Source organism: Pinus tabuliformis, chromosome 9 (genome assembly GCF_031772625.1).
Source record: "Pinus tabuliformis cultivar Carrire ecotype Pingquan chromosome 9, CPIR1, whole genome shotgun sequence".
NCBI lineage: Eukaryota > Viridiplantae > Streptophyta > Pinopsida > Pinales > Pinaceae > Pinus > Pinus tabuliformis.
In genome coordinates, this window is record NC_142307.1 from 1,816,514,631 (window position 1) to 1,816,526,582 (window position 11,952).

Sequence of the window (11,952 nt, forward strand, 5' to 3'; positions counted from 1 at the left end):
CTTCTGGAAATTTCAACTTTTCAGATCTTGGGGGTCTCTCCCCCCAAGATCCATTTCAATATTTTAGATCTTGGGGGCCTCCCCCAAGATCTGGATCAGTGGTGTTAGAGCAGGTTATGATTCCATGGGAATGAGGGTTTGATGCATATTTCAGTTTCAAATTTTGCAGCAATATTCAACAAACTTCAGGTATGTGCTACAACCTCCACAGAGCACTTTCTTGGGTCTAGCAGGAAGAATTTTTCTCTTCTCAATTTTTTGCAGGAATTTTTTTGGGTGGCACGTTTGCAGATCAGATCTGAAACATTTGGTACAAAATTTACAAAAACAAATACCAGATCTGGATTCCTCTCGAAAAATCACCCAATTTCAAATAAAAAATGGGTCGAATCGAAGTTCGGATGTGGAAGATATCGCTGATTTAAAATCAGCTATTTTATCAGAATTTTTGTGACGGCGGAACTGTTGCAACACAAATCTGAGATCTCAGAGTGCCCAGATAAGGATTTCCAACTCATGGGAAGATGCAAAATGATCCTTCTGCTTCTAAAAACAGGTTATAATAAATATAATGAGTTATATTGGCCGAGTTATGTCCATTTTAATTCCGGAGCAGCATTCGGAGTGGGTTCCCATTGGAGACGTGCCCTCCCACCCCACTTTAGTAGGCACCTGCTTCACATTCATCACTTTCAACATAGCAGCAATCGGCTTGGGTTATTTGGAGATGTGCCCTCCCACCCCAGGCTATGTAGGCACCTGCTACTTCATCAGCAACCAACATCACGGTTGTGGGTCATCCACAAACCCACACTTCATCGAAGTCCATTTTCTAGGTCGTACAATGTTAGTATCACAGTTGGTCACAAGCATTACAGGGTATCTCTATCCTCGAATCTTCGTTCTTCATGGTTATGGGTCATCCACAAACCCACAGTTCATCAAAGTCCATTTTTTAGGCCACACACTGTCAGAATCACAGTTGGTCACAACCATTACAGGGTATCTCTATCCTCGGATCTTCCTTTATCAGGGTTTTGGGTTAACCACGTAAAACCCTTATCTTCAGTGGCTCTTCATATTCAACAAAGGCTTTGCAGGAGGGAACTTTACGCAATGGGGACCATTGCTTCTTAAGGAGGGAGGAATGATCCGAATGGAAAATGGCATCAACCCATGGTACTCATCCACCCATATTATTCATCAACCCATGGAATTTATCCATGGTATTGTAAATGGCATTCGCCGATGGTATTGTAAAATCCACCCATGGTATTCACCCATGGAATTTACCCATGGTATTGTAAATGGCATCTGCCTGTGGTATTGTAAAATCCACCCATGGTATTCATTCACCCAGGGAATTAACCCGTGGTATTGTAACTGAAAAATACTATAAGTAACAAGTCACATTTTGTAAAAGGACAGATTGTCCGCCACAATGTAGCCTTTACAGTTCAGAGGCATGTAGCCACACATCTCTTCTCAGAGATAAGCTACCATTGCCCTAGCTAGTTTATTTCCACTTGGGTTTTAATAAAAAGTCTCTTTGTGGTTTTTGTTTATTGGGAATTCTCCTATTTTTCTTCTGGCAATTTCAATTTTTCAGATCTTGGGGGTCTCTCCCCCCAAGATCCATTTCAATATTTTAGATCTTGGGGGCCTCCCCCCAAGATCCGGATCAATAGATGTTTTCTCGGTTTGGGTGAGAGCTTCGGGGCTGCCCTCTTTCTTGTGGGTCGAATCGGTCTTTAAGGCAATAGGGAACAGATTGGGTACATTTCTGGAAGCGGATATGTCCTTCTTGGAAACACACAACAAGGCCATGGCGCGGATCTTAGTCAGTCTAAATCCAAGCGGAGGACTTGCAGAAAAGATAAATCTCCAATACAAAGACTTCGTCTTCGAACAGATTCTGGATTATGAATACTTGCCATTCAGGTGCCATAGATGCCACGTTTATGGTCATTTGGCCAAGGAATGCCCTTTAGGAAGGCGAAGGCGACGATTCCGGAGGACATCAACTCAATGGGAGAAGGCTATACGCCATAATCAAAATCTTCAAGGAAAGGAGGTCTCAGAAAATCAGATAGCAGAAGGAATGGAGACGGAGGTCCATCAGGAGGGACAGAATCCGGAAGCAGGCCATCAGGATCCTCGTTTCAGTGGGATGGACAAAGACCTGGAGCTCGGAATCGACAAAGCTCAAATGGAGACCACTGGGGGATCGGCACCAACACAAAATCCCATCGAGAGCGAAGGAGCTATGGGTATGTGCTTAGATACAAATTTCTCCCCCATTCTTAATTCTGAAAAAAATGAAGATTGTCTGATCCCGAAGTCTCCTTCAATAAATCTCATTTCTGATAATAATGAATTAATTGATAATCATGAAGCATACTCTGTGGAAAACTGTATAGAAAACATCTCGGCTGCAATGCCCTCCTTAGATCTGAATTGTGAAGGTGATTCTTCTAATCCATCACCCCCGGCCCTTCACCCTACTTGTCCATATAATCTCAGATCTCTAGACATCAAGCCAGTTTCCTCTGTTTCCGTGGGTGGTATAGGCCCGCTCCCTACCCCGAGTCAAAAAAGGAAAAAAAGAGGCAGAAAATCAAATCTATCCATGGCCCAGATAAAAGCAAAATATGATATGGCAGAAGGGAAACAACAGTCAATCACTGGGGCACTTAGAGCGGTGCAGACCCCTGAGAGTGTTCTGAAATGATTTTGACGACATGGAACTGCAGGGGTTTAGCCAGTAAACCCAAAAAACTGGCCCTTAGGGAGATGGTTTTAAATTCAAAATCAGATATCCTCTTTCTTCAGGAAACTTTGGGGAATGGAGCAGAAGTAGAAATGATGCTAAATGCCCTCCTCCCAGGCTGGAAATTCTCGGCTATGGACTCTGATGGCCACTCAGGAGGACTGGCAATAGGTTACAGGGAAGGGGCTATTAAGATTTGGAACCAATGGGGGATGAAGCAGGTGATGGGAATGGAAATTCAATCTCCTGAATTCGACTTCCCATTATCTATTTGCAACATTTATGGGCCTTGTCAAGGAAGGGTGGCTTTTTGGAATGAGCTGATGTCCAAATCAACCCTGAAGAGCAAATTCATGGTGATGGGCGGAGATTTAAATTTCTCAATAGGAAGAGCGGAGGCCTGGGGACCATCGGCTAGGGAAGATCCTCTGACAGATTTCTTCCTCAATCTGTTATCTGCCAACAATCTCATTGATGTAAACCTGAGAAAGTTAAAGCCGACTTGGAGGAATAGGAGAGTAGGAGAAGCTAGAGTGGCAAAAAGACTGGACCGTTTTCTAATAAATGAAGAATTATCCTCCATGATCCCAATGTTTCGGCAATGGGTTGAAGAGGGAGGGTCCTCAGATCACTTCCCAGTTTACTTAGAACTCTCCAAACCTCCTCCAAAGCTGCCAGCACCTTTCAAGTTTAATTCATCCTGGTTGCAAGAAGATTCTTTTTCAAAATTATTTAGAGATACATGGAGACACCCTGATATCAGCTCCACAGAGGATAAAGGCTTTCTATTCATGGAAAACCTCAAAAGACTGAAGAAAGCTACTATAAGTTGGGCGAAGGACAGAAAGGCAAAGCAGAACGAGGAATTAAACAGGATAAGTGAGGAACTACAAAAGTTGGAAAGCATAGAGGAGGATGGATACGTTTCTCAGGAATCAAAAGATAGGATCCTCCACCTGGAGAAACTCAAAAAACAAATCCTTCTGGCAGAAGAAGAGGAATGGAGGCTTAAGAGCAGAGCGATCTGGCTAAAAGCAGGAGATGAAAACACAAGGTTTTTCCACAATTATGCAAAAGGGAGGAAGTCAGCAAACACTATTTGGAACTTAAAAAATGAAGAAGGGAGGCAAAGACTTTTAATTCTCTGTCTGCTTTAGGGCAAAGACACTTCCAGAATTTATTTTCTGATCAAGGAGAGGCCACCATCGCGGAGGTAATCAAAACAGCTCAATGTTTCCCAAGGTTCGTGGAGGAGGAAGAAGTGAAGGATTTGTTATGCCCAGTTACAAAGGAGGAAGTAGAAAATGTTATTAAATCTATGGCAAAAGAAAAAAGCCCCGGGCCGGACGGATGGACCATAGAACTTTTCCTCCATTTCTTTGAATTGATAGGAGCAGAAATAACTGATGTAGTAGAAGAATCCAGGAAGAAAGGAGAGGTATATAGTCCATTTAATGCAACATTTATAGCCCTCATCCCGAAGAAGGAAGTTCCTGAAACTTTTGAGGATTTCAGACCTATTTCTTTATGCAACTGTATATACAAGATTATTGCAAAGGTGATTGCGATCAGAATTAAACCAATTCTGTCACGGCATATTTCAATGGAGCAATTCGGGTTTCTAAACGGAAGACAAATCCATGAAGCCATCGGTGTAGCCCAGGAGGTTCTGCATAGTGTCAGACAGAAGAACAAGAAGGGTGCAGTAATAAAAATTGACTTATCTAAAGCCTACGACCGAATAAACTGGATATACATCCGTCTGCTTTTAACTCATCTAGGCTTCAAAACAGACTTCATAAGCTGGATCATGGGGTGTATTACAAACATCAGCTATGCAATTCTAATTAACGGTGTAGCAACAGCTTTTTTCAAAGGACAGAGGGGTCTGAGGCAAGGATGCCCCTTGTCCCCTCTGCTTTTTCTTTTAGTAGAAGAAGGCTTAAGCCAGCTAATTCAAAAGGCTAGAAGGGAAGGAAAGGTAAGAGGTATTGAAGTAGCAGTCAATTTATTCATTTCACATCTCCTTTTTGTTGATGACATTCTGATTTTCACAAATGGAGAGTCTAACGAAATTAAGGAATTAAAAATCATTCTTGATCTGTTCTTGAAAGCAACTGGAATGCTGATAAATTCCAGGAAATCTCAGTTAATAGTGGCAGGAATAGACAGACAAGAGCGAGCTCAAATGCATTCTCTCTTTCCTTTCCAATCTTGTAATATGGAATCTCCTTTCAAGTATTTAGGTTTCTGGTTAAAACCAAATGCATACAAGAAAGCGGATTGGAACTGGCTGATTGCAAAAATAGAAGCCAGAATCACTCACTGGAGCTTCAAATGGCTATCCAGAGCTGGGAGACTGACTCTAATTAAATCAGTGCTACTGGCCATTCCAGTCTACTGGGCAGCTTTAACATGGGTTCCTAAAGGCATCTTGGAGAAAGTAAGAAGAATTTGCAGCAGATTTCTGTGGGATGGCTCAAAGGAGAACTCTGTCCTTCCATGGGTAGCCTGGGAGAAAGTGGCAAGGCCAAAGGACTGGGGAGGATGGGGGATAAAAAGCCTCCCTGATTTCAGTCTCTCGCTGGCAGCAAAATCAGGATGGAGACTTATAAAGATGGAGAACTTATGGACAAGAGTGGTGAAAAGGAAATATATAGACCCAGCTCCCTTAGAAGATTGGATCAGGAACCCAGTAAAGGATAAGAAGAATGTCTCAGCGATTTGGAAAGCAACGGTGGAATCCTTCAAGGTGATCAAACAAGGATTGGCATGGAAGATCGGGAATGGAAGAAACTTGCAGATAGGGAAGGACCCCTGGGTAGGATGTAATGAAACCTATGCTTTATCCCCAGGGTTAATCAGGCACTTAGAAAGTAAGAGCATATTTACCTTAAATCAGGTGGAAAAGGTGGGTCACTCATCTATGTGGGGCCAAGCTTGGAAAGACGTGGAAGATCTAGAGCTGGACCATAGATGGTGGAATGAATGGAATTCATATATCCAAGAACTCACCCGATCAAATGTCAGAATAAAAGACAGCCCGAACTTGCTGATCTGGGCCCACGCAGAAACTGGAGAGTACACCTCGAAAAGTGGATATAAATTCATTATGTCCAGGAAAGGGTGGGGAGTTCCGGAATGGTGGTCGAAGCACATTTGGAAACTCAAATGTCCGGCTAAGGCCAAACTCTTTTTCTGGTGTATTTTAAACAGGAAAATACCAACATGGGACATTCTTCAGTCAAGACTCATGCACGGTCCAGGGAGATGCACAGTATGCAAATCTGAATCGGAATCTATCAACCATCTTTTCCTATCTTGCCCTAGAACAAAAAAGATATGGGGGGAGATAGAGAAAATGATGAACAAAAAGATGGAATGGGGAAGTGGAAACATGGCTAAGGTCTGGGCAAAATGGTGGCATCAATATCCGGATGGGAATATGAGGAATATTCCGCTCATTATTTGTTGGGGGGTCTAGATCGCTAGAAACAGGTGTATTTTTCAGGACAAGGAAACTTCGGCATCTGTCACAGAAATCCATTGCGTATCTATCTATTCGTGCATCCCTGAACCAGAGGATAAAAAAACTCAAAATCAAAATAAGGTTGTACACATTAAAGAGGGCATTCCTTGAGGCTTCTTTGATGGTGCCTCTCAGAATAATAGGGTAGGAGCTAGTCTAGTCATCCATGTTAATGAAAATCACATCCTCAAAACCTCAGTTGGTCTAGGGACTGGATCAAACAATTATGCAGAAATGTCAGCATTGAGGCTACTTCTCTGTTGGCTCATTCAAAGAAACATCCTCACAATTCAGATCTTTGGAGACTCTCTTAATGTTATAAATTGGGTAAATGGGAAAAGCACATGCAAAAATCAAATTCTGAAACCACTGTTGGAAGAACTGCAGGCATTAAAAATTTCTTTTAACAGCTTCTCTTTATGTCATATCTACAGGGATAGCAACGATTCAGCCGACAAGCTTTCTAAGGAAGGTGTGCAGCAGAATATGGGAGGTTGGAAAATAGTAGAAGAAATTCAGGGGCAGATCCACACATCGGATCAGCCACCTCATCAGTGACAGTTTCCTGCAAATTTGTTATAGACAATTTTGTGCCTTACAGCAATAAGCATGAATTGTCGATAATCCAAGGGATCCAAAGTTCCCTAAACATGATGTTCCTACCCCTAGAGGAACAAGGTCAGCAAACCAACAGCTCTCAGATCAGTTCTCCACCTGAAAACACTAAAAAACAAGCAATCCTGAAATCAAAGCAGGTGCTCCACTAGGCTTCTGCGCTGAAACACAACTGCTCCATGGTGTACCTGCGTTGCAAAGCAGGTAGAACAAAGCCCACCTGCGTTGAGCGAGTTTGGACATGTGGCACACTGAGTCATTGCTCTGGAATCTTCCAAAAATGACACTTGGATCAGGGATTTCGCCTTGTGATGAGTCAGAGGCTTTGTTTCTCCAAGTGGAAGCAAGGTTCACCAAGTGGACTCAAGAACTGAAGATCAATTAAAGATTAACTGAAGAGAGAGAGGACACAAGGCAGCTACACATCAGTTGCAAGCTGACTCATCCTTTCTCAATTCATCTATATATTGAGCTCTCTCCCATGAGCTCAGGAGGCTGGAATTTTGTGCAAAGTAATGATATGATGTTGGTTTCATCATTGAGTTATTGGGTGATTGTTTGAGAGAGGTGAAGAAGAGCAATTCTTTCTGCTGGGAGGTGTTGCTGGGTTGGAGCCTGCAATGGTTGTAATACTCTCAGAACCTTTATTTCTTCATTAATAAAAGCTATTGAGGTTCTTCTATATGCTCTTGTTTCAATTATATATTGTGATGATTGCATGTTTGGTTTACACTAATCCATGAACCAGTTATGATTGCATGCCTCTTGTAGTTTCCTTCTTTGTTATTGTGCAGGATCTCATTGTAGCTGGGCGAGCAGAAGGACAAAGAGCTAGGAGCAAGCGGCCAAAGAGGAGAGTTTGGATTCGACATTAAGCGCAAGGCAACGGTTAGTGCTTCCTCCATTCTCTTTTGCTTTCATAAAGAAGTAAACTTTCAGTAGTTTGTTTTACAGTTGTTGCTAAGGAACTGTCACCCTTAGAGTGGGTTAGGGTCATCCGAGTCGGATACTTTTCCCTACAACAAACTGGCGACTCCGCTGGGGATCGTATCCGTTTGACTGTGTTTGTAGTATTTTGCTATTCATTTCCTGAACGAAAGAGTACCAAATCGAAAATCTTTTGACTATATCAAAAGCGAAGTAGAGGGCAGCTACTCTTGCTCATTTTCTGAGCAAATTCATGATTTGAAGAGCTGATCTACAAAGATCCTTGTAAGCTCTTAGTGATAGCTTTTCACCTTCTAAATCATCCCTTTGAGTGTGCTTGACTGAATGCTTCTGATTTGAGCAAAAACCGTGCATTTTTGAGAAAATTATGACCCGGAAACTGTGAAAACGCAATTCTCGTTTTCCAAAGCAGGTAGTACACAGGTTGCCTGCTTTGCAACGCAGGTCCCGAAGGGGCTACCTGCGCTGAGAGCCAGTTTGGCTGTGCAGAGCCTGCATTGGCCCAAATTTGCCTAGTGCATTTGGGGTTTCCTCCTTTCTCTTGCCTGTTTTCACTTAGTTTTGCTGCTAGGTGTCAGTCTTGTGCCTGTTTTGAAACCAATATTACTTGCCATCATTCCGCCTCTATTATATAACGAAATTGTACTTGTTCTTTGTATTTCTTACTCATTTACAATTTCCCATAACGAAAAGTAAACTAGTCATGCTTTTGGCCTCTTAGATCTGAACCTGTTTTAGGCATTTTGTTGGTCTAAAGAGTTAGCTTGTTTGTTGTCCATAGCTGATTAGTCGTTTTACTTTCGTTAGTATGGTTTGATTTCATGTATTTCCAGTGATTAAGCAAGTGAATCTTAAGGTGTCTTTTGATTTTGGACAAACTTGTTTACTTTCGCTTTAAATCGAAATCAAAGTTATATAACCACTTTCTTTTTGTATCCATCCACATTAAGAAAGGGAAAAGAAAATACATGCATTGTGCATTTTCCATTTGAAAAAGTTTGCATGATGATTTAGGAGAAAGTGCATTAGTTTGTGCTGTATGAACTGTGTGAAAAGAATTTGCTTTCTTCTCCCTCAGTAGCTAAGATTTTCATCAGTCAAAAAGATTTGAAAAAGCTTGCTTCTCATCTTAGGCTGCATTTAGGAATTTGTCATATACATCTCGTGGTGAACCTTGAAAGGCAAACTTTAAAAAGATCAACTTAAAATATATTGAATGAACCTAACAACGCATTTGAAACATAACGCAAACATCTAGAGGTCTAGGTAGAGACGTGTTCCGGCGTCGTTAAACATAGTGACTGTCGATCTCTACGAAGGTGGGTGATTCCTCCTGAGAGTCGGTGGCACTAATACGGACTTGTGCTCCCATGTACCGTCGCGTATATATTGGGAGACCCCTATAGGCAATTATCCTTTATCCATAGGAAGCCGTGTCGACCGCCCTACTGATCGCGATGCAGTGAACACAGCATTCACGAAGATCGACCACCCGTACCGTAAAACGTATTCTGTGGTTTCGCGAAAGGTTTGGCACACCCTCTGCCTAGATCTCCAGAGCAGTTTCTTTTGGCCCTTTTCAAACTCTATAACTGAAAAGGTCCAACCGAGCATTTGTCACTTCGGGTTCGTTAATACATCGAAGGAGACTAGAGTCATCTTTAGCTTTTTCTCGACTCTTAAAACATGAAAAAGCAAAGTTATGTTTAAAAGCGTCTAATAAAATTCATTCAAATCGGAAACACAAATTTTCCCCTTTATATTTTAGTTGATCGAGTAATCCGCAATCATGGAAGAAAGTCAATTGAATATCCGTCGTTCTCGGAGGCTTGCGAGTCAACCGTCTTTGTCTCCGGAATTGAAAACAATCTGGACAAAGCGAGCTCGTCGAACCAGTTCAAAATCTCCTTTAAAAGTTAGAACAAGCGTTCCAACAACATCTGAGATTCTGGTCACTCCAAACATTTCCGGAAACCCTGCCTCTATAGAAGAAGTTCAATCGCCACAGAGGGACAGTAATACTGATCCTAGTCTGGGGGCAAATACTTGTATGACTGAACCAGTTCCATCTGTAACCGGTCCAGAGAGTTTTGTTCCTCAAACATCTGTCGCGGTCGATACAACCCCTTCTTCGGCAACGGAAATCTTTTACGGACCTGACGGTCTTCCTCTTCCACCTGGTCTGATTGCGATAGAGGAAATTATAGAAGAACCGCAAGTACCCACTCCAAGTCAGTTTGGAGTAGGGGTCGCTCTATTTCCTGCTACAACAGAAGTTTGTCCATCACCAGTGGAAGTTCCTGTAGAATCACTAGGTGATCAATTGGATAGACTAAAAATGACTGAACAACCGTCGACATCTAGGACTGTGTCGAATGACACGGCGACGGCAGAATTACCTGCTGCAAATCCAACAATGTTCGCCGGCATACCATCTGTCCCGACTAGCTCGCAGTCGCTAGAAGGAGTCCACCAAGAGACTATCTCGACAGTATGGTCTGTTCCTGTTTGTTCCGGAGTAATGTCTGGTAACTCTCATGGTGAGGCTCATCAAATTGACCCTTTTGGGAATCTAATTAGGCCATCCAGTCCTCCAGGACAGTCAATTGCCTTGAGTTCTGGGTTGCTACCGTATGGGGGGCAGTACCTATACGGGAGTTCTCAACCTTATTCAAGTTATGGCGGAGTTGCAACGACTAGTTGGGTACCTATGCTATCCCAGCCACCGAGAGTTGTATATTCTATGCAACAGTGTGTACCTGTGACAAACATCCCAACTACACCGGCTATTGTGACCGTGTCGCAAGTTCAAACAATGCCTGTTGTATGTCAACCTCAGATTGCTCAGGTTCTCGTGCAACAGCCCCTTGACCCTGCGACCCAACCACAATCACCTACTGGTGGGACAACACAAGTACAGTTGGGTACGACTACCCCACATCTTGGTCCAATGGTTAGTGTAGCGCAACAACCCATGGTGTCGCAACCGTGGATAATGCAATACCAACAGCCGCAATTCCAACAAGTGTACCAAGGTTCTGAACAGCAAATATTTGCGAATACTGGACAACCATATATTCAAAATGGTCAAAATCAACCACGTTATAGTGGTCAATTCCATCAACCGTATTCATCATACCAACATCAACTCCATTATGCTGGTATGCAAAGACCGACTGTTCAGGCGATTCCATCGTATCCTGGTTACGCTTCACCTAACTTGAACCAGCAGTTACCATTCGTGGCGACTTTAGAGTTGCCTGATTTACATCGGTTAACAAACGATCCAATTGCTTACGCCCCTTGGTGGCCAGTGATTCCGCACAAACTTCCATCCGACATTCCTAAATTCAATGGAAATCCAGGTGAAGACCCGTCGAATCATGTGATGACATTTCATCTATGGTGTTCGTCGAACACTTTGAATGACGATTCGATAAGGCTTCGCCTCTTTCAGAGGACATTGGCAGGTCCAGTGGCAAAATGGTATATAGAATTGCCTAGAGCTTCGTTCGACAATTTTGGCTCCCTTACCACGACATTCTTGACCCACTTTCAATTACCAATAAGGTACGAAACGGGAACAGAGATATTGACTAACTTCAAACAGACAACCGCAACTCATATATCAGATCATATACATGAGTGGCGACGTCGACGAAGAATGGTTAAAACATACGTTCCTAATCAGCTTTTAGCTGAGTGGTTTATAAAGTCGTTACTTCCGGCTATAACGGAAGATGTAGCAAAGGGAGGAGTCGTAACAGAAGAGCAAGTTATCGCTCGTGCACAATACTTGGATTTAGTATATACTCAGTCTGGCACACTCTATGACAAAATACCAGACGCCCCTAGACCAGAGTTTTCAATCCCTCCTCCTCCTAAATCAAACAATGACTCTCATGCCGGCGATGGCGTGATTGGCACGGCGAACACGAATCCGAAAAGGACCAATCAAAAGAAAGCCCGTAAGGATTCGAATCAAAATGCGCATGAAGAAGTTCTTGCTTCGGAAGTAAATGCTGTGTCAACAGATAAGGGCAAAGAAACCTATCAACCAGGAAGCAAGAAGAATCAAAACAAAGGGAGG

The 11,952-nt window shown here is 42.7% G+C and overlaps 1 protein-coding gene across 1 annotated transcript; it reads left to right on the forward strand.

Moving 5' to 3' along the window:
• Window positions 1-2,793: 2,793 nt before the first annotated feature.
• LOC149156041 (uncharacterized) lies at window positions 2,794-3,927 on the forward strand. The gene has a single exon (XM_089444614.1). The coding sequence runs from the start codon at window positions 2,794-2,796 to the stop codon at window positions 3,925-3,927; it is 1,134 nt and encodes a 377-aa protein (XP_089300740.1).
• The last annotated feature ends 8,025 nt before the right edge of the window (window positions 3,928-11,952 follow it).